Source organism: Scyliorhinus torazame, chromosome 16 (assembly GCF_047496885.1).
Source record: "Scyliorhinus torazame isolate Kashiwa2021f chromosome 16, sScyTor2.1, whole genome shotgun sequence".
Taxonomy (NCBI): Eukaryota; Metazoa; Chordata; class Chondrichthyes; order Carcharhiniformes; family Scyliorhinidae; genus Scyliorhinus; species Scyliorhinus torazame.
Window position 1 is genome coordinate 65,447,474 of NC_092722.1, and position 22,635 is coordinate 65,470,108.

The 22,635-nt window shown below is 45.5% G+C and overlaps 1 protein-coding gene across 7 annotated transcripts in view; it reads right to left on the minus strand.

The window, feature by feature from the left end:
• Positions 1-22,635, minus strand: part of zbtb40 (zinc finger and BTB domain containing 40) — a 113,312-nt gene that overhangs the window by 15,850 nt on the left and 74,827 nt on the right. For 5 of the 7 annotated variants that reach the window (XM_072478590.1, XM_072478586.1, XM_072478588.1 and 2 more), the window contains 3 exons: positions 21,199-21,413; positions 15,411-15,573; positions 14,459-14,545 (listed from right to left, as the gene is read on the minus strand). In XM_072478590.1, the coding sequence (XP_072334691.1) occupies positions 14,459-14,545; positions 15,411-15,573; positions 21,199-21,413 (465 nt within the window). Of the gene's footprint in view, positions 1-11; positions 1,598-13,747; positions 13,803-14,458; positions 14,546-15,410; positions 15,574-21,198; positions 21,414-22,635 lie in introns of those variants that run through there. The other 2 variants (XM_072478589.1, XM_072478592.1) reach the window with 2 other exon arrangements.

The following is a 22,635-nucleotide window of genomic DNA, read 5'->3' on the forward strand; positions in this document are numbered from 1 at the left end:
CAACACACCGCTTAGTAAGAGTTAAATCAACGCACATTTATTATATACAGTAATCAATACATATACATCAATTCTACTTCTAAGCTACTTCCTACAACTAACAGGCCAATACTTAACTTTGGAAATGGCCCACCAGGTCAGGGAAACGAATGGCCTTTCGTATGGGTTCTGAGCCTGCGGGATTCAAAGTGGGTACAAGTCGATAGTCATGAGTGCCTATCGCGTAGCGAGCCTTGGAGTAAGGCTAACAGTTCTTGCGGCTGTTGTAGAAGGTCAGCAGAAGGGTCTCGAAGGGTGCGGAGAGGAGAAGAGGGGTCGATTTGAACTTGGCCCCTATTCTTATAGTCCCCAGGGGCTTTCTGCCTTTGGGGGCGGACCCTGTACCTGGTTCCAAGTGATTGGACTCCCAATCACTTGGTTCGATATTCTCCAATGCTGGAGCGATTCCCTGATCGATGGGCGGTCTTGGGGTGGTCGTTCACCTCTCTTTTGTGTAGGCTCCTGCTGGCGCCGAAAAGTCTGGGTTGGCTTTGTGTGTCTAATTTGTAGCATATTGTTCCCGGGGATTGCTAATTAGTATTCAGATGGCTGGTGTGTTGTTGTGTTGATGGCTGCAGGTATCGATTCTGTCTGGCCTCTCCAGAGGCGAATACACAGTTTTGCCTGCAGCTGCCTGTTTGAGTCCTGTTGGCTGATTTTCCCATCAGCCTCTTCCGTTTGCCATTTTAAATCGGGGTTTGGCCATTCTAATCGGGAGTTAGCCATTTTAACTGGCTACATTCCCTCCTCGTGATCCTAACGCGAAGCGTGAAGGATCACATCATTATTGTTACTTTCCATTCCCTGACCCGGGGGACACACCTCCTACATGGCCTCTGCACTGACCATAGTTAACATTTCTGTGCATAGCTAACAAATCTAAGGGCGCTATGTCAGACAGGGACATGCATTACAAAACAACAAACTTGGAACCTCTAACTTATCCTTAGTATACTACACTCGCTAAACTAAACATTCCATTATCCTACCTTCCTCAATCATACAACAAAATCATAGCATTTCATACAGTCTTTCCTGGCTTGGCAGTCAAGCTCAGGATCATACAACTTTTTTTGCTCATGAAAAAGTTTTTTTTTTTTTTTTTAAAACATCTCTTTATTTACAACAACAATAAACGCAAGTGAATGCACTTTATTAATTTATAATAGATCGCGGGGGTCGGGGGTCTGGTCGTAACCGAACATAGGGGATCTGATCCTATATACCGGTAGGCTCTCCTTCTCCATTTTCGTAGACGCATAGTCTGCACTACACAGCAGAGTATCGCCAACGCTAACAGTGTTTCGATCACATAGGATAGGGAGTATCAGGTTATGAACCTGGCACACCAAGAAGATGTAGTGTCGCTGGTGACTGGGCTCTGGGTACTGCGGGGCAGTTAAACATTAACAGCTGGGGGGTTTGAAGTCATGGAGTTCGCGTTCACACGCAACCAAAAGTTCATATACAGTATGTTGATCAATATGAAGGAAGTCCTCATGGCTGTTCTCTTTCCTCCTCTTTCTTTATTTTCTCCGGTCCTGGAGCTTCTGGAGTTCTGTAGAAACAAGCATAGTATCTGTAACTATCTTTGTTTAATATCTGGTCTGCTAGTATCTGTCCTTTGGTGCCAATTATTCCCTTTATAATTGGTCACTATGTGTGACTCACTCATTTTTTTTTTCTTCAAAAATTTTTTTAAGACACGGCACACTTTCTAATCATGAACCAGTGCTGATTTACCGTCCAAATGTTCCAGGATGTAAATAGCAGATGGTCGGCAACCTAAGGGTTACCTAAACAAACAAAACTTTTTGAAATGAAAAGTGCCAAATGAGGTGCGTATGGGCCGCGACGGGTAAGAGTTGGATGGAGTCCCTAGGTAGGACGGCTACCAATGCCGTATCTCTCCTACCCGAGCGTAGTTGACCAGCGGGGGGTTTCCCAGGCAAGGCGGGTCTCAAGCCGTTTCTCCACTGCCTGAGCAACCGACAAGGACGGGCAAAAATGTAGTCATCGTGGTGGGGCTGCCGTAGTGGTTCTATCCTTCGAACCAGAAGGGCAGTTACAAGTGGGCGTCTGATACCCAAACAAGTATCAGCTGAAAAGCTAGTTCCTCTGAACAAGCGTCTGGCAACGGTGGGTCTCTGTAGGCAAGTCCTCAGAGGTTTCGGCCGAATGGGCGTGACAGTGAGAAAAATTCTCCTGTCGGACATACAACATTTAACAAACTTACAAACAACATAAAACATTCTGCAGGTTCCATCAGAAAGGACAACACTTCTCCCAAGCGGTTCCTTTTAAAACATCATCTGGACACCTCAGTTCTCGGTTGCGAACAGGGTCGCAAAGGGGTTGGCGGTTTGGGAGTCAGACCCAAAGTCGTCCTCTTCTCCCGGGTGCCAAACTCTGGAGTGGATTAGGGCTGAAAGGGCTGCATGCTGTGAGTTGGGGTTGCTCTCGTCGTTGCGGACGAGCGGTATGAGTTGTCAACCCGGTGCCAATAATTGGTGTCTAGTTGTGTGGGGACAAAATCGGGGTCGTCAGTGTGGTTCGGTGGTGGGGTTTGTTCAGGAAAGTGATCAGGAAGGGATCACTTGGATCGTAGTCGGAGTCGCTGGGTGTGGGTCCGGTTGCATGGGGATAGTCGGGAGGCGTGCTATGGCTATCGTCTGGGTCACAGTTGCTGTCTCTGCTGCTGCAGTTTGAGAGTGTTCCGGGGCAGAGTGTATATTTCGGGGGTGGATTTGAGGTCGAGTCCGTGGCTGGGCTGGACGTGGTGGGGGCTGTTAGGGTTACGTTGGCTGTGGGCGGAGTGTGGTGTGCTGCGTCGAGCATGACGTGGTGTGCGTGGTTCGACTGTGTTCCATAAACTTCAGCTTGTTTATATGAAACCACGCAGTCTTACCATTGGGGTACTTTATTTTGTAAACTGAAGGGCTTACTTTATCCGCAATGGAATACGGACCCGAGTATTTTGGTGACAGGAATGTGCTGGGGTTATATACAGAGAGCATCACTTGCTGTCCGATATTGTACTCAGTCGCATGCACTGTCTTGTTGAAACAAGCCTTGCTCTGTTTCTTTCTGGTGCCCAATTTTACTGCGGCTGCTAACTGAGCAGTTTTAACATTTGCAACTAATTGCTCCACGGCTTTCTCGTGTGTGAGGGCCGTTACTTCGGGGCTGGTCAGATCCAAACCTCACAGATATTCTGTGCCTTTCATGGGGAGTCCGGTCATGAGGGTGTGTGGGGTGTAACCTGTGGATGTAGAAATAGTGTTACGCAAAAACATCAGCGCAAAAGGGAGGACTGAGTCCCAAGTGGTGTTGTTCTGCTGGACCATTTTTCTGAGGGTGGTTTTTAGGGTCCGATTAATGCACTCCACGATACCACTCGACTGTGGGTGGTATGCTATGTGGAATTTTTGGGTGATGCCAAATATCGTGAGGACGTTCTGCATGACACGTCCCGTAAAATGGGAACCTTGGTCGGATTCAATGCTGCGGGGGAGTCCCTTTTTGAAATGACAAATGAAAATTGTAAAGATGTGGTGGGTTAGAATCTAGGCTGTGGTTTTTGCAGTGTTTGTGCGGGCTGGAAATGCTTCCACCCATTTTGTAAATGTGTCTACGACCACAAGTACATATTTACAGCCATTCCTGCAAGGGGGCAATGGACCTATAAAATCGATCTGGAGGTTAGTCCAGGGGCCATTAACTGGTCGGGTGTGGCTGAGTTGGGCCTTTTTGGCATATCTGTCGGGGTTATTCTGCGCACAGATAAGACAATTTTCTATGTAATGGCTTACATCTTCCTTTAAATGTGGCCACCAACAAAGCTGTTTGAGATGGGCTGTCCTGGGATCGATTCCCTGATGTCCATGACCGTCATGGAAAAAACAAATCAATTGGTTCCTGTCCTGTTCAGGAACCACATAAAGGGTGTCCTTTAACACCACACCGTCATGTGTGGTCAGTGTATTTCTAAATGTCTCATACGGAGCTGGATAGTTTCCCTTTACAATCTCCTTGAGATTGGTGTCCTGCTTCTGGGCCTCCATTAGATCCTTGATCTTTGTCTGTGTGACCTGAACTGCACTCACTGGCGCGCTTTCGGGGGGTGTCCAAAAATACCCATGTCTGGAACCTGCCTTAGCCAGTGCGTCGGCTTTTACATTTCCAGGGGACGGGGAGGAACGATGGTGACTGCGGACTTTGATGATCCCAAAAGTCCTGTTCTGGGCTTTTTCTAAAATATGGCGGAGCAATGGGGCTGAGGGGAGGGGCTTTCTGTCTGCGGAAACAAATCCTCTTGCTTCCCACAGGGGCAGAAATTCCGTACGGCTGTTATAGACATAGAGGTTGTCCGAGTAGATGTCTGCTGGGCTGGGGAAGGAATCTGGGTGCTCAACTATATATGCAATGGCCGCAAGCTCTGCTGCCTGCGCGCCTAAGTGTCCGGGTAGTTTCAACAATATTTCCTCAAGGGCGCGTCCTCGACACAGATCCCGCAACCTGTTATGCGCTTTCCATCCAAGACTGTGGAAGATCCATCCACATAAATCTTTATGGGGTCACACGTGTCTGGGTGCGGGGGGCTCGGAGTTGAATTTCCTATATTTCTGGGGGTTGTTTTAGCGATAAAGGGGCCGGTGTGGAGAGATAATCTCACATTCATGGGGGGGTTCTGGGGTACTGTAAATTGTCGGCTAAGTAGATGTGTGTCTTTGTCCGTTTCACAGTGATGTCCCGTCCCTGCACATCTGGCTGCTCTTATTTGGCTTACTGTACCGTCCTTGAGTCCTCCGTCCAGTAAAGGTTGGGTGGGGGTGTGTTCGGTCAGAATCGTGGTGAGGTTCAGTCCAGTAATATATGAAAAATACTGGGCTGCCCAGAAAACTGCGAGCAGGTGCCTCTCAGGCTGAAAATCCATGCTCCACAGCATCTAAAAGTCGGGAGGCGTAAGCTACGGGTCTTAACTGGTCGTGCCATTCCTGGAGGAGCACGGCTGAAAGGGTGCGGTCTGTGGTCGCTACCTCTATGGCGTAAGGGGAAAGCGGGTCTGGAACTTGTTGTGCGGGGGCGGCTATGAGCGCCTGTTTTAATGATTCCACAGCATCCGTATGCTGCGGAAGCCATTCCCAGGGGGCTCCTTTCTTTAGGGGGTCTGAGGGGGGCACTGCCTTGCTGGTGAAACCGTCAATGTGGTTTCGGCAGTAGCCAACCAGTCCTAAAAACGACTGGAGGGCTGAAACGTTCTGGGGAAGGGGCAATTTAGCGATCGAGTCAATCCTTTTATGCTCGATCTCGCGTTTACCGTGCGTGATAACTGTTCCCAAATATACCACTTTTTCTTCCAAAATCGGGGCCTTTTTGGGGTTGACTTTACAACCAATTGAATGTAATAGTTCCAGGAGTTCGGACAGAAGCTCAATGTGCTCTTTCTTGATGTGTGTCTGCAGTAGTAGGTCGTCTACGTACTGTACCAAACATTCGGGGCGAGAAACCTTTGCTAATCCATTTGCCAGCTGTTGGTGGAAAATGGAGGGGGAGTTGTGGAATCCTTGTGGCAGGCATGTCCACGTGTACTGCTGTGCTTTAAAGGTGAAGGCAAATTTGTATTGGCACGCCTTTGCCACTGGAATGGACCAGAATCCATTACTGATGTCCAAAACCGTGAAGTAGCGGGAATTGAGTCCCTGCTTGAGCATGGGCTCCGGACTTGTTGCTACGGTGGGGGCTGCTGCGGGGGTGACTTTGTTGAGTTCCCGGTAATCAATGGTCAGTCGCCATGATCCATCGGGCTTTCTCACTGGCCAAATCGGGGTATTATTAGTGGAGGCTACTGATCTAAGTACGCCCTGCTCTAATAAGCTCTCTATTACTTTTGAGATTTCTCCCTCTGCCTCTAGGGGAAATCCGTACTGTTTTTGGGGTCTCGGGTCAGGTCCTGTTACTTGTACGGAGCCAGTCATCCGTCCACAGTCGTGCTTGTGGGTCGCGAATGCTGCCCTGTTCTTTTGCAGAACTGCCCTAACCTGCTTGTCCGTACTAAGCGTGGTTGGGTTGAATCAAAATTCGCCTACTGCGCTAATTTTGTTCATATAGTCGCCTATGTTGAGCGTTGCGGGGGCTCTTGCGGATTTTGCCATCTTCCAGACACACTGGTTGACTGGATCGAATGAAAGGTGGTGGGAATTCATGAAATCAATTCCCAGAATGTGTTCTGCTGTGTGGGGCAGGTCAACTAAAACCACGGGGTGCTTTGTGGTGATGTTACCAATTTGAATGGGTACAGGGGCTGTGATGTGTCCCTGCTGTGAGTGGCCTGTAAAGCCGCTGAGGGTGATAGTGGCTGTAGTGGGCCACGTGTCCTTTTGAAATAGGGTGGAGGAATTTATGGTGGTGCGGGACCCTCCTGTGTCCCAGTGAAATTCGATTGGCTGTCCCCGAATTTTCGCTGCAACTACTGGTCGTCCTGACCTATCCCAAAGGGTGTCGCAGACCCAACTGGGGGAGCCCGTACACCGTCAGTTCGTTCCGGTCAAGTCCGTCTGATCCGAACAGGCGCTAACGCTATGAATGGGCTCTGTCTTTTTCTTAATCAGAGTGCCCATCTGCTGGGCGCTCTGTGGCTTTTTAGGGGCATTACACTCTTTTGCGAAATGTCCCAACTGCCCGCACTTGTAACACTCTTGTGACTTGGGTGGGGGGCTGTTCTTTCCCTCATTCACCCATGCGGGGTTCTGGTGTGTTTTTACTGCCTGCATGCCTGCGCTGGCCTGCTTTTCCTCGCTATTTTTAACGGTGGGTTTTCTCTGAACAGATTGCTCCCAAACGCGGGACAATCTTTTAACTCCCACTTCTCGCTATGGGCCTCTTCTGAGGGATCATAACTCGTACAGGCTTTCTGTCCTGCATCTGTGGCATGGGAGATAAGGGTGCGGGTCCATTTGCCCATGTTGTCTAGGGACAAATGGGCACGGTCTACGTCTCCAAAGACTGCTGTGAAGTGAATCCACAGGCGTCCAGCGAACTTTGTGGGGTGCTCAGATTTCTTCTGCCTACATTTATTGAGGCCATCTACTGGGTCACCCCGGTTATACCCGATCGCATGCAGCATCCCGGTATGCATTTCTGCAAGGGTGCCTCCTCCTACATTCTGTGGGTCGAGAAGGGCTGCTGCTACTGACGGATCTAAACTTAAAACCATGAGCTTTACATGCTCTCTCTCATCCAGGCCGTACATGTTCGCCTGATGTCTAACTGTGGCAAAGAAATGGTGGGGGTCTGAGGCGGAGAGGAACGGTGTGATCTTCTTGCACGCGTCCCGTAATTGGGTCACTGTTAAGGGGGTGGAATATAGATATTCCGCGTCGTCTGATGTGGCTGTGCGGTGGGTGGTTACAGGGTTCATTGGAGCCTGAACTATCTGCTGCGTGGGGGGGTTGGGGTGCTTTTCTCTTTTGGGGCTTTCCCTGCGCACATGTTCCCTGAACATATCTCTGCGCTGTTTCGTGTAACTCTTCCCAATCAGGGCCGTCTTCCTGGTCTAACTTTTCCCCAAAGGTTTTCTGAAAACCCTTTTGAACAGAAAGCAGTGATTGCAGCTCTGCAATCTGCTTCCGGCACTTTGCGAGATCTAAGGTGCTCTGTCTTTGTTCTGTGGTGGCAGCATGGAGTGCTCTTAATGCTGCTTTTAGATCGCGACACTGTCTCTGTAACGCTTCAACCTGTTTTTCTGTTTCTTCTCTTACCAGGACCGCACGTTGCGTGTCCTGATAGGCCTTTTCATACTGCGACTGGAAACTGCTTAAATGCGCCAGACAAGACTGGTGAGCCCGTTTGGCATCAGCCACCTCTCCATCCTTTACTGCCAATTTCCTCAATTCTAAATTCTCTTTTTCCACTTTGCTTACATCGACTTTACTCATCCGATGTATGCCCTCAACTTCTTTGCGGAGTGTCTTGATGACCTCCTCTGTGCCTCGCAATTGTTCCAAACAGGACACGATTGCCATCGGCTTGCGAGCTTTTCCCAAGCTCTTTTTGTGTTACTCGCTCAGGTTCTCCCACCAAGTATGCCCTATACTTCCGGGACCTGATTCCTCATTATCGCAGAAATCATTCCACAGGTGCCATCCTTTCCCCTTGATATATTTCCAGATTTCTTCCTCCCAAATGGGACACTGTCCCACTCTACTTCTGCTGGTCGCTGCGACCGCAAATTCCTCAGGGTTCATGAGGCGCTGCATTGCCTGCATGGCCATCTTTCCTATCCGAAATTTGGAACAGTGGGCTAAGGCGGTGTTGTAAATGCGGGTACGGCTTTCGCTACTTTCCGAAAATACAGACTTCCGACGGTTTTGACGCAACAAAAATCGATCAGTTTTACCTTATAGCCCTGTTAGTTACGCATGCATACACACACTTCCGAATTATGAGTATTGATCAGAACTGCTTGAACACTTGTGGTTTTCTGTATCCAATTGGGTTTCTAATTCAAATTCTTGGGTTCTCCCGGAGTGGCTTTCCACTTCTAGATCGGGTCCCGGGCGGAGTCGCCAAAATGTTGCTCATTTTAGCCTTAGTTTAATTGCTCTTGTTCTATCACCTTGGCTCTTGAACCACGTGGCGGTATCAGAAAGATACCTGGCGACTCAAGTCAGAGTAATGATCAATAATCTAACACACCGCTTAGTAAGAGTTAAATCAACGCACATTTATTATATACAGTAATCAATACTTATACATTAATTTTACTTCTAAGCTACTTCCTACAACTAACAGGCCAATACTTAACTTTGGAAATGGCCCACCAGGTCAGGGAAACAAATGGCCTTTCGTATGGGTTCTGAGCCCGCGGGATTCAAAGCGGGTACAGATCGATAGTCAGGAGTGCCAATCTCGTAGCGAGCGTTGGAGTAAGACTTACAGTTCTTGCGGCTGTTGTAGAAGGTCAGCAGAAGGGTCTCGAAGGGTGCGGAGAGGAGAAGAAAGGTTGATTTGAACTTGGCCCCTATTCTTATAGTCCCCAGGGGCTTCACGCCTTTCAGGGCGGACCCTGTACCTGGTTCCAAGTGATTGGACTTCGTCCCAATCACTTGGTTCGATATTCTCCAATGCTGGAGCGATTCCCTGATCGATGGGCGGTCTTGGGGTGGTCGTTCACCTCTCTTTTGTGTAGGCACCTGCTGGCGCCGAAAAGTCTGGGTTGGCTTTGTGTGTCTAATTTGTAGCATATTGTTCCCGGGGATTGCTAATTAGTATTCAGATGGCTGGTGTGTTGTTGTGTTGATGGCTGCAGGTATCGATTCTGTCTGGCCTCCCCAGAGGCGAATACACAGTTTTGCCTGCAGCTGCCTGTTTGAGTCCTGTTGGCTGATTTTCCCATCAGCCTCTTCCGTTTGCCATTTTAAATCGGGGTTTGGCCATTCTAATTGGGAGTTAGCCATTTTAACCGGCTACAAACCCCAAAAGATGTGCAGGGTAGGTGGATTGGCCATGCTAAATTGCCCCTTAATTGGAAAAAATGAATTGGACACTCTAAATTTATTTAATAAAGAATTAACATTCTCCAGTTTGGCAATATCTTCATCAATTTTCACTGTACCTTCTCAGAAATGTACAGAGCACCCTAACTGAGGCCTCAGTACTGCTTCATACAGTTTAGAGTATAGTCTTCGAGCTCTTATATTCCACCTGTCCTGCAGCCTGACCGGAATATTTGCAGTATTTTTTTGTTTTTATAATTGTTTTATTTTCATGGATTAAGGTTCCGATGCAGTCACACACCCAATCAAGAATTGTAGAATAATCAGCCACATCCCTGCTCTCCAAGAACAGACACTGCATTGATTAGTGTACCAACATTTTAGGCTCCTTGGATTATTTAGAGTTAAATTTGACTCTGTTAGCTAATATCAAAGAAGGTTTCTGGAATCAGACATATTCTTGGCTTAAAGGCAACCAGGGAGAAAATTGCCAATTAAGAGCAATGTTCAATTACTTAGTCCTGGCTTTTCCTTAATGTTTGGTAGGTTGTCCATCTCTGTGATGTGCACTTCAATACTGCCCCATTGTGCACATGTATTGTCGAGTTGCTCCTCACCAGCTCACTTCTAAGACCTCTTCTGAATCTCACCCGTAATTCAATGACTGGAGGAGCAAGTATAGATTCTCCAACAGAAACAAAAATAAGGCAAACACCGTGCAAGGCATTTTTCTTTTAGTGATAGCACCAACCAGTATTCAACCAGAAATAGTGCTGGGAGTGGGAGTGGATGTCTAGAGAAGGAGCATCCAAATAGTACTACAGGGTCTGAGTGGCAGAACCTGAACTGACTACAGCTGGGTCTCTTCAATTATACCATAGAATCCCAATGGTGCAGAAGGAGGCCATTCAGCCCATCGGGTCCACATCAACCCTTTGAAAGAGCACCCAACCTAGGCCCACTCCCCTACCCTATCCCCGTAACCCCACCTAACCTGCACATCTTTGGAATGTTGGAGGAAACCGGAGCACCCGTAGGAAACCCACGCAGTCAGGGGGAGAACGCGCAAACTCCACGCAGTCACCCAAGGGGGAATTGAACCCGGGTCCCTGCTGCTGCGAGGCAGCAGTGCTAACTACTTTGCCATTATGAAAGGAAAGAGTTGCTGGACAGCTACGGAATGCTCTAAGAGGAAGCCCAAAACTGTGAATCATTTACATGGGAGCTTGGAGTATAGCTGTTAGTCTGTGAAAATGTACTACAACCAGGAGACATTAAGTGACCACCTTGAACGCCAAAGCAAGAACTTTGCATCAGTAATGAATCTGAGACATGTGGAACTTCAATGATTTTCTGCAAGACCTTTGAATCGCTATTAGAATGAGTCGAGATCTTTTCAGATCCAAGACTGCCAGCCAAGCTCTGAATTACTTCAGATTCATCTTGAGTTTGACTTCACAATGTAGTAGATTAAGACTTGTGGGTCCATGCATAATCATGCAGACATACTTTTCCCTAACCTGTTGATGTTTGTCTTTCACACAAGCTGTTCTCATCTCATATAAGAACATAAGAACTAGGTGTAGGATTAGGCAATTCAGCCGCTCGAGCCCACTTCACCATTCAATACTTTCATGGCTGATCTTTTCTTGGCCTCAACTCCACTTCTAAACTCTATGGAATATATGCCTCATCTACTCAAATCACCTCATAGGACAATACCCTCATCCCAAGGATCAATCCAGTGAACCTTCATTACATTCCCTCTGAGGTTAGTATACTCTTCCTTCGGAAAGAAAACCAAGACTGTCTGCAATACTCCAGATGAAGCCTCACTAACGCCCTCCAAGGCAGCAGTAAGACTTTGTTACTCTTATGCTTCAATCTCTTTGTGATAAAGGCTAACATACCATTACCATTACTAACTGCATACTGTGGAGATGCTGGCGTTGGACTAGGGTGGGCACAGTAAGAAGTCTTACAACACCAAGTTAAAGTCCAAATAGGTTTATTTGGAATCACGAGCTTTTGAAGCGTAGCTCCTTAGTCAGTTGAGTGAAGAGGTAGGTTACACAAACACAGCATATATAGACAAAGTCAATGGCGCAAGGTGACACTTTGAATGAGAGTTTTTGCAGATAATTAAGTCTTTACAGGTCCAGATGGTGCAACTGGAGAGAGGGATAATCAAGGTTAAAGAGGTGTGAATTGTCCCAGGCCAGGACAGTTGGTAGGGTTTTGCAAGCCCAGGCCAGATAGTGAGGGGGTTAAACGTAGTGAGACATGAATCCAAGATTCCAGTTGAGGCCGTACCCATGCGTGCGGAACTTGGCTATCAGTTTCTGCTCGGCGATTCTGCGTTGTCGTGCGTCCTGAAGGCTGCCTTGGAGAACGCTTACCCGAAGATCAGAGGCTGAATACCCTTGACTGCTGAAGTATTCCCTGACTGGAAGGGTACTCTGTCGGTTGTGCCCCATGTTTGTCTTCTGAGGAGGTCAGTGCAGTTTTTTGCTGTGGAGCGTTGGAACTGTCGATCGATGAGTCGAGCGCCATATCCCGTTCTTATGAGGGCATCTTTCAGCATCTGTAACCTTCCTCCTCGTCTGAGCAGATCCTGTGTATACGAAGGGCTTGTCCATTGGGCGTGGCTTCTTTAATGTGTTTAGGGTGGAAGCTGGAGAAGTGGTGCAACGTGAGGTTATCCATGGGCTTGCGGTAAAGCGAAGTGCTGAGGTGAACGTCCTTTGGAGGCGCGCGTGTCCAAGAATGCAACCGATTCTGGAGTGTTGTCCATGGTGAGTCTGATGGTGGGATGGAACTTATTGCTGCCATTGTGTAGTCGTTTCAGTGATTCTTCGCCGTGGGTCCAAAGGAAAAAATGTCATCGATCTATCTGGTGTATAGCTTCAGTTGAAGGTCCTGTGCGGTTAAGAGGTCTCGTTCGAACTTGTGCATGAAGATATTGGCATATTGAGGTGCGAATTTGGTCCCCATGGCTGTTCCGTGTTTCTGGATGAAGTAGACCATTCAGTCCCTCGAGCCTGAATATCATTCAATAACGTCGTAGTTGATATGTTTGTGTTGAGTTTCACTCTCCAGCTAGCCCCAATAATCTTTGATTCCCGTGCCTTAAAAATATTCAGTGATCCCCCTGCTTCCACTGCTTCTGAGGCAAGAGGTTCCTAAGTTGCATAACTCTCAAAGAAAAGATTCCTCTTCATCTCTGACCCACAAGGGCAATCCCCAATTTTAAACCAGTATTCTGAAATATCCCCTTAAATGTCTGCCACTGCTTCTATATTGATTTATCCGCTAGCTGATCATCCCAGTTCATTTCAGCTAGCTCAGCTTTCATGCCCTGACAGTTGTCCTTATTTAAGTTTAAAATACTAATCTTAGACCCACTCTTCTCCCTTTAAAATTGGACGTTAAATTCAATCACATTGCGGTTGCTGATATCCAGGAGTGCATTTACTGCAAGGTCATTGATTAATCTTGTCACATTACACAATACAAAGCCTAGTATAACCTGCTATCTGGGTGGTTTCAGAATGCGCTGCTTTAAAGAAATTATCTTGGCTTCCTCATCCAGCTTACTATTGCCCATCTGGTAAAGCCAATCTGATCTGAAGTGATTCAACAGACCATGCTCCTTGACAGTGTATTTGGTCTCATCACACCAGGCATTCTTATTGTTCTGTATGCAGTCTTGACAGGGACTTTATCATGATTTTAAGAGAGATTAAATCGGTTGGATTATACTTGCTGGAGTTTAAAAGAATGAGGGGGGGGGGGATCTTATAGAAACCTATAAAATTCTAACAGGACTAGGCAGGGTAGATGCAGGAAGCATGTTCCCGATGGCGGGGGAGTTCAGAACCAGGGTCACAGTCTGAGGATACAGGATAGACCCATTAGGACAGATGAGGTGAAGTTTCTTCACCCAGGGGGTGGCGAGCCTGTGGAATTTGTTACCACAGAAAGAAGTTGAGGCCAAAACATTGTATGTTTTAAGAAGGAGTTAGATATCGCTCTCTGGGCTAAAGTGATCAAAGGATATAGGGGGAAAATAGGAACAGGTTATTCATAGTTACTGAGTTGGATGATCAGCTTGGTCATAATTAATGGCGAGCTGGGTAAAAGGGCTGAATGGCCTACTCCTGCTCCTATTTTCTATGTTCAGAGGTTTTGATAAAGATTCCACAGCTTACGGTCTAGGAGACTGAAAGGTATGGCTGCCAAGGCTGGAGCAATTAGAACTGGGGTCTGTAAGAGACCAGAATTAGAAAAATGCAGAGATCTTAAGAGAGCAGTTTTACAATTGTAAATGCTTATACATAATGCTTTCATATTCTATTGCATGTCATCCGCTATCTATGTTTCTTGTTACCTGTGATGCACAAGTGAAAAATAGGAGTACTTAAGTCACTACCAACATCCATAGATTTATTTGCTTAAGCGATTGTATTAAGCAAGGGGTACAATGTATGCATCAAACTGACTGAGAAATGTATTATTATTCTATCCGGGAGTACCTCCACTGGAACCCCACATGCACGAATTGGAAATTGTAACCTGGACCAAAAAAACTCAAACAGATGCAAAGCTGTAGCTAATAAACCAGGTTTTACAGTAATCAAAAAACTGCACTAATGTGCATACATCATTCTGTGATCAACAAAAACTATTCTTCACATTCTTAACAAGGCAACAGCTTAATTTCACGTGAAACGTAAACTGTCATGTTGAGATATCACTTCTTACTGCATTGCAATTTTGCATGGCTAAAAGCACAGGTACATTCCCTCCGAGAATGCAGCATCAAAGCACTCGTTCAGCATCAAAGCACTCGTCCTTTATGGGGAAAGGGGGGGGGGGGGGTCTAAATGGGTTAATTCTACCCACCTTACCACTTTACATACCTGAATGTTTGGACTTCATGTGTATGTGCAACACTGCTTGTGTGGCAAAGGTGTCTTTACACTGTTCACACTCGAACATCTTGATATCTGAGAGAATGAAATGCAATATTTCAATAAAGAAAGGCAATGGTGTTCGAATTCAATATTATTCACTTTTGTAGTTTACCTTATTGCCATTGCTGCATTCTATATTGAACATAGTTGAATTTTATCTGGCTAGAGTTTTCCCACTTCTGCCATCACCAGCTTGAGAGTTCCTATTTACTTTAGCGTTGGGAAAATCATGGATTGATGAGCGCAGGAGTAACGAGCACAATGTGCAGAGAATTGTGCTCATGGTAACTGATCTGGGCTGAATTTATACTCTTTTCCAATACTGACAGGACATATTGGACAAGTTACAGTGAGATACATTAACTGCAGAGCCAGACTTGGGCCAGGATTCAAATTACTTGCATTTTGAAAATAGCACACACCATTAGGAACAATTACACCAACATTTATGCAGCAAGTCCATGTGCAATATTTACAATGAAAGGCAATTTGTTTTCCAACTCTCACAACATGCCTCTCATTGAACTGTTTACAGACTGACATTTAATGCCCCGAAAAAGTTTACTGCATTCCCTTCGCTATATAGAGAAAACTGTAAGAGGGTTCAGCAACTAACAGGGGTGAAAAGCAGGGGAGAGTTTAAATTGCAAAATAAATTGAACATACTGTATTTTACAGCCAAAAGAGAACCACATGTGGTTGAATATTAACATCTACATTTGAGAAAAAAAATCAATGTTCAAACTACATCACACTTCGATACTAAAGCAAGTCGCAGTCATGACTGCCATCAATTATCACCACGACAAGGTTTTCTTCCTCTGTATGGACTAGTGTCAAGCCACACATGTATACACGTGGATGAAGAAAGGTGCAAAACCAGAAAGAAAGATATTACCTGAATGGTCGGACTTCATGTGCTTATTCAGAGATGTTGTGCTGCCAAAGGGCTTCTCACATGCTGAGCACACCAGAGTGGCAAACTTCGGAGAGCGGTGATTTTGTGCTGCAAAGATGTCAGGGTGGTGAGTACGATTATGATACCACAGGCCAGACAGTTGCTGCAAAATATATCATAAAAGCACACATTAGAACATAAGAAAGGCCAAGGATGAGAAAGGGCAGGCAACCCTCTGGGGCTCCAGTTTACTTGGTCTCTCTTCTAAATGCATTTTCTGTCTTTAATTTCAACGTGCCTGGTCAGTTAGTCAGAAACCTTTGCAAAGAAATTGGATTAAAATGTAAAGAATGAATCATCCGCCAACTATATCCTAACTCTGAACCATGCTGTAAGGCAACATCTTATTGTTTAGTCCATCATACCCACAGCTCTATTATAGAGACGTCCAATTGGGGCAGCAGGGTGGCGCAGTGGTTAGCACTGCTGCCTCATGGCACCGAGGACCCGGGTTTGATCCCGGCCCCGGGTCACTGTCTGTGTGTTGTTTGCACATTATCCCTGTGTCTGTGTGGGTCTCACCACCACAACCCAAAAAGGTGTGCAGGGTAGGTGAATTGGCCATGGTAAATTGTCCCTTAATTGGAAAAAAAAAAGAATTGGGTACTCATTTTTAACCAAAAAAAAAAAGAGAGCTGTCCAATTACTCCCCTCCTTTCTCCTTGGTATTTGAATTTGTTTGCTTTGATTATCCATCCAATTTGCTTTTGAGTGTTAATATTGAATCTGATTCCAACACCCTTCCAGTCAGTATCTTCCAGACCACAGCAGCTCTACACATAAAAAAGGTTTCCTCACGTCACTACGCAGTCTTTTGCTAAGCACCTTAATTCCATGTCCTCTGTCATTGGGAACAGTTTCTCCTTATTTAGTCTATCAAAACCCTCCAGGATATTAAATCTCTCCTTAACCTTTTCTGCAGTGTCGTTTACCCTGAGTCTCATTCGAACAAATCCCTCCTACACCCGTTCCAAGGTCTTGACATCCTTCTTGAAATGTTACAAAATATCTAGTTCATAACTGATATGGTTTGGACTTAAAATTTTAGCTGTAGAAAGCTGTTGCATCTTTTGACTAGCAGTACAAAAGAAATTGGAATGCAGATCCACGTGGGTTTCATGCAAAATTAACAGAGGTTTATTGAATAGGTCTTCACTGTACAAGGGTTGATACTAGACTCCCTAAAAGCCCGCAAAATAACTAATGACGTCACACTACTCCGTTCTTAAAGAGACATTTCACACAACTGCAATGACCTACATATATAACATTCCTCCTCCATTACTTTCAAGGTCAAACACAACTAATAACTAGTATATTAACAAAGTAATTTACATCTATGTACAAGTGCAGGTGTCAATAAAATAGATGATCATTGGGCATCTATTTCTCGCTGGTTACCTGTGCACTTTCCCTGCATTCCCTAACATTTCTGGTATATGATTTGTGTCATCATTTGTGAAGACAGAACCAAAGTATGTGTTCAGTCATTTATTTGTCCCCTATTGTATATTCCCATTTCTGACTGTAAGGGACCTACATGTCTTCACCAATCTTTTTATCTACACATATCTATAGAAACCTTTACAGTCAGTTTTTATGTTTCCTTGGTCCTGCTTTGCTGAATTCTAAACAGCTCCCAATCCCCAGACCTGTTGTTTTTCTTGGTCAATTTGTATGCTTCTTCCATGGATCGAATACTATCTCTAATTTCCCTTCTAAGACATGGATTGGCCACCTTTCCCATTTCCCATTTTACTTTTGTGCCAGACTGGAACAAACAGGCATGCCGTGAATGTTTGCCTTTGCCTAACCACTGTCATCCCTTTAAATCACGTTCCCAATCTATCATAGCCAACTTACACCTCATACCATCGTAGTTTGCTTTATTAAGATTCAGGACCCTAGTCTCAGAATCAACTCTCCAACTTGATGAAAAATTCTACCATATTATGGTCGCTCATCCCTAAAGGGGTCTCGAACAACTAGATTGCCAATGATTCCGTTCTCATTACACAGTATCCAGTCCAGGATGGCTTGCTCGCTAATTCCTCAGAAAATCATCTCGTATACACCCCAGGAATTCCTCCTCTACGATATTGTGGCTAATTTGATTTGCCCAATCTATGTGCAGATTAAAATCACTCAGAATTACAGCTGTTCCTTCATCGCTCACGCCTCTAATTTCTCGTTTAATGCTATTCCCAGCATCACCACTGCAGTCTGGGGATCTGTATACGACGGCCACTAATGTTTAGGGCAACACGGTAGCATTGTGGATAGCACAATTGCTTCACAGCTCCAGGGTCCCAGGTTCGATTCCGGCTTGGGTCACTGTCTGTGCGGAGTTTGCACATCCTCCCCGTGTGTGCGTGGGTTTCCTCCGGGTGCTCCGGTTTTCTCCCACAGTCCAAAGATGTGCAGGTTAGGTGGATTGGCCATGATAAATTGCCCTTAGTGTTGGGTGGGGTTACTGGGTTATGGGGATCGGGTGGAGGTGTTGACCTTGGGTAGGGTGCTCTTTCCAAGAGCCGGTGCAGTCTCGATGGGCCAAATGGCCTCCTTCTGCACTGTAAATTCTATGTTATGTTATGTTTTTCACCCCTTTGTGTAACTGCTCCAAAACTTTGTCGTAAATTTGGTGGAATAATTACTTACGTTCCCCACAACAGACATCGCCCTGTGCTGCTAATTAGAGTCTCCTGGAAATGCATGGTTTTAATTCGGCATGTTTTCCTGCTATCCTCCCCTTTAACACCATTTCCAGCATCTTCCCCATCATTTCTTGTATGTCTTTGGACTTGAGCTGCAGACACTGGAACATTCTCAATCTGTGAGAGAGCTAAGAAGAGCCAGGAGGGGACAGGAGAAGTCTTTGGTAGGTTGATCAAGGATAACCCTGAAGCTTTCTATAGATATGTCAGGAATAAACAAATGACTAGGGTAAGAGTAGGGGAGTCAAGGACAGTAGTGGGAAGTTGTGCATGGAGACAGGGGAGATAGGAGAGGTGCTAAATGAATATTTTTTTGTCAGTATTCACACAGGAAAAAGACAATATTGTCAAGGAGAATACGGAGATTCAGGCTACTAGACTAGAAGGGCTTGAGGTTCATAAGGAGGAGGTGTTAGCAATTCTGGAAAGTGTGAAAATAGATAAGTTCCCTGGGCCGGATGGGATTTATCCTAGGATTCTCTGGGAAGCTAGGGAGGAGATTGCTGAGCCTTTGATCTTTAAGTCATCTTTGTCTACAGGAATAGTGCCAGAAGACTGGAGGATAGCAAAATGTTGTTCACTTGTTCAAGAAGGGGAGTAGAGACAACCCCGGTAGCTATAGACCAGTGAGCCTTACTTCTGTTGTGGGCAAAATCTTGGAAAGGTTTATAAGAGATAGGATGTATAATTATCTGGAAAGGAATAATTTGATTAGAGATAGTCAACACGGTTTTGTGAAGGGTAGGTCGTGCCTCACAAACCTTGTAGAGTTCTTTGAGAAGGTGACCAAACAGGTGGATGAGGGTAAAGCAGTTGATGGGGTGTATATGGATTTCAGTAAAGCGTTTGATAAGGTTCCCCACTGTGGGCTACTGCAGAAAATACGGAGGCATGGGATTCAGGGTGATTTAGCAGTTTGGATCAGAAATTGGCTAGCTGGAAGAAGACAAAGAGTGGTGGTTGATGGGAAATGTTCAGACTGGAGTCCAGTTACTAGTGGTGTACAAGGATCTGTTTTGGGGCCACTGCTGTTTGTCATTTTTATAAATGACCTGGAGGAGGGTGTAGAAGGATGGTTGAGTAAATTTGCAGATGACACTAAAGTCGGTGGAGTTGTGGACAGTGCGGAAGGATGTTACAAGTTACAGAGGGACATAGATAAGCTGCAGCGCTGGGCTGAGAGGTGGCAAATGGAGATTGAATGTCAAGGGGTGATGGTTGGTCCCCTCTTATTGGAGGTGGTCATTGCCTGCCAATTGTGTGGCGTGTATGTTACTTGCTACTTATCAGCTCAAGCCTGAATATTGTCCAGGTCTAGCTGCATATCGACATGGACTCCTCAGTATGAAGAGTTGCAGATGGTGCTGAACATCGTGCAATCAGTGAACATTCCCACTTCTGAGCAATAGTCATGACCATTTTGTCCCCCTCCACCCCGCCCCATTCGGATGGATGTGCAGGTTAACAGGCAGGCTCCTGTAGCACTCCACGCATTCACCTGCTCCTCTGTTTCTCAGTTAAAGAGTATCACAGGTGACCCTCTTCAAGTGACCAAGAGTAACCCACAACACTATCTCAATTGCTCTCCTTATGTTTCAGTTAATGCTCTTGATCACATCCAAGCACCCACTAAAAAATTAACTGAACATCCCTTTTGCAAGTGGGGTCTTGCTATGCCATGTTTTGCTGAGAACAGTGCCAGCACTCCAAGTATTCATTGACTGAGAATCGGAGAAGCTGACTTATGCAATATAAATGCCAATTTCTCACTAAAAGAATTCTAAAGGATAAAACTGGGGATGTATAAATGTTGCCTTAGTATACTTCAAGCTGTAAGCTATTGGCCTTGTGGTTCTGAGTGGATCTTTAAAGAATTATATTTCTTATTACTACATGTACTATTTCTGTGACAAAACTAAAAGTCTTCACCAACACTTATCATTTTAAAACAATGAAGCTTAAAGTCTGCAAACTTTCAGAGGATTGATGTAATCTGTCGCCAAAGTAGTCAGCACCCAGCAGGATCAGAGGTTCAAATACGCCATCCATATTTGGGTCAGCTTGGACTTAGTGGTAGCCCTCAGGCCTGTGAGTTTATAGGTACTGAGTTTAAGCTCCACTTGTGAGGTGAGCACATAAGTATGCTGGCTTTTGTTCCTGGTCACTGCCCAACAGTCGCCATGAGAAGCACACACACGGACAAGGCCAAGGTGAGCTGTGATGCTGCTGCATTATCAAAATTATATGATCTCCTAAACCATCGGGTCTCTCACATAGACACACTGAAGAATTGCCATCGGTTTGAAATGGTGGTGGGTTCCTGAGAAATCCGCACTTCAGAGTGAATTACTGACATCAGAAGTGGAGAATTTTGGGACAAAATAGTTAAGTGGAATACTTTTGAGTGGATATTCAATCTCTCAAAAAGTGAAAGGCAATAGCTTTTTTAAAAAAACATTTAGAGAACCCAATTATTTTTCTCCAATTAAGGGGCAATTTAGCATGGCCAATCCACCTACCCTGTACATCTCTGGGTTGTGGGGGTGAAACCCATGCAGACGAGGGGAGAATGTACAAACTCCACATGTACAGCGACGCGGGACCAGGATGGAACCCAGGTCCTCAGCGCTGTAGGCAGCAGTGCTAACCACTGCGCCGTCCCAACAATAGCTATATTAACTATATAGAAACTATAACTGGTCAATACTTGCCCTCCCTAGTTCAAGGAATCAATCCTCCTCATGGCTCAAGTAACACAGGATACATTTACTCACAATTTTAATGCTACACCAACGGTCAATTGATTGAATACATCTGGACTTTTGGATACGCGGGAAACTGAAAGTACTTCTAGGGACAAAGCTATTTTCTGTTGGTCAGCATAATGTGACATTGATATAATTGAGGGACATATCCATAGTACCTTTCCAGATACTGTCACTATAAATGATGAAAGCACATGCATACTCAAAGTCAGAACATGATTCAATGTTGGTATCTCAGAAACTGCCCACCTGATAGGCCTTGTCACAAATATCACAGTTATATGGCTTTCCACCAATATGCGTGACCATGTGCCTTTCGAGAAGCGACGGAGCACTGAAGTTCTTTCCACAAATGTCACAGGGATTGTACTCAGGAGGATGTACTTCCTGGATGTGCTTCTTGTGCTCCTCTGGAGTTGGGAAACTCATCCGACACTTCTGACAATCATACGGGTCCTCGACATCTGAAATGATCAGAAAGAACCTCTTATTTCCATCGGCTAATTCGGTCTGCACCATTAATCTAGTACCAAAATACACTGTCCCATTTAGGAATATTTTCTTCACAAAATCTCTACTTTTTTTAGATACGTTACAAATTGCTCAAAATGATCACTGACTTGGGAGTGAGCAGTTCTCTTGCTTGGAATAGGTGTGGGTTGCAGGTTGAGCATTTTGATCAGTTTTACAACAAATTAGGTTTACCATATTGATCAAATTGGTGAGTTTTTTTCAATCCCCAGTCACTGAAATGATAAAAAAACCTGGTGCTTTATAAAGCATGCCTCACTTTTTGCCAACATTGACAACTATAAACTTCTGTTTGCACAGCTATTTTCAAGGAGATCAAACACCTCAATTTATAAACTGTGAAATACATTCTGCACCAAGAGTGGCAGTATGCTAGCTAACAGGCCAATGGCTCAATTGCCCCCAACCCCCAACAACGTAATCTGTGAAAAGTTGTGAAGCTTCCAACTGAAATATTATGAACTTGAGGGAAGCGAGCAGAAACTACAGAGACTGAACTCGCGATTTCAAAGGCTTTAGCCCGGACATTGAAGGGGCCGGGATGTGCAGGGGGCAAGGAAAATTTGAGTTTTAATTCTTCTTGCAGGATCCCTGGCTGCAAAATCAGCCTGATAGATGGGCTTGACTTACAGCCAGGCAGGGAAATCGATGGAGCAGGACGCAGCTTCAGGTAGGCAGACAGCATCTGCAAGTGGGTTTCAGTGTGTAAGGCAGGTAAGGTGGAACGGGAGAATCTGATCCGCCATTGCGCCGCTGGGGGCGGGGGGGGGGGGGGGGGGGGGGGGGGGGGGGGGGGGCAAGTGGTAGCCCCTCCTGATTCACACAACATTGTTAAGGTACAACTATTTCCTGCTCCTGAGCTGCCAGGTTTCACAAGGCCTGGGGAACTGGCCAATCAAGGTTAATCTTGTAAAGCAGGTTCCCAGCCTTCGTAAATTATTTAAATTGCAAATCTGACCCAAGCTGCCTCTGTTAAACCCAGAAGTGGTGGGTTGGGGGAGGGTTTTAGTCTTTAAAAAAAAACAATTTTAACATTTCAGATGGCAATCCACATATTTCTGAGGGACAGTTAACACTGCATCAAAAGCTCATGGCTCCACTACCTATTGTAAACCCAAGGCAGGAATTTTGAGCAGTTGCCAAAAGCTTTTTTTA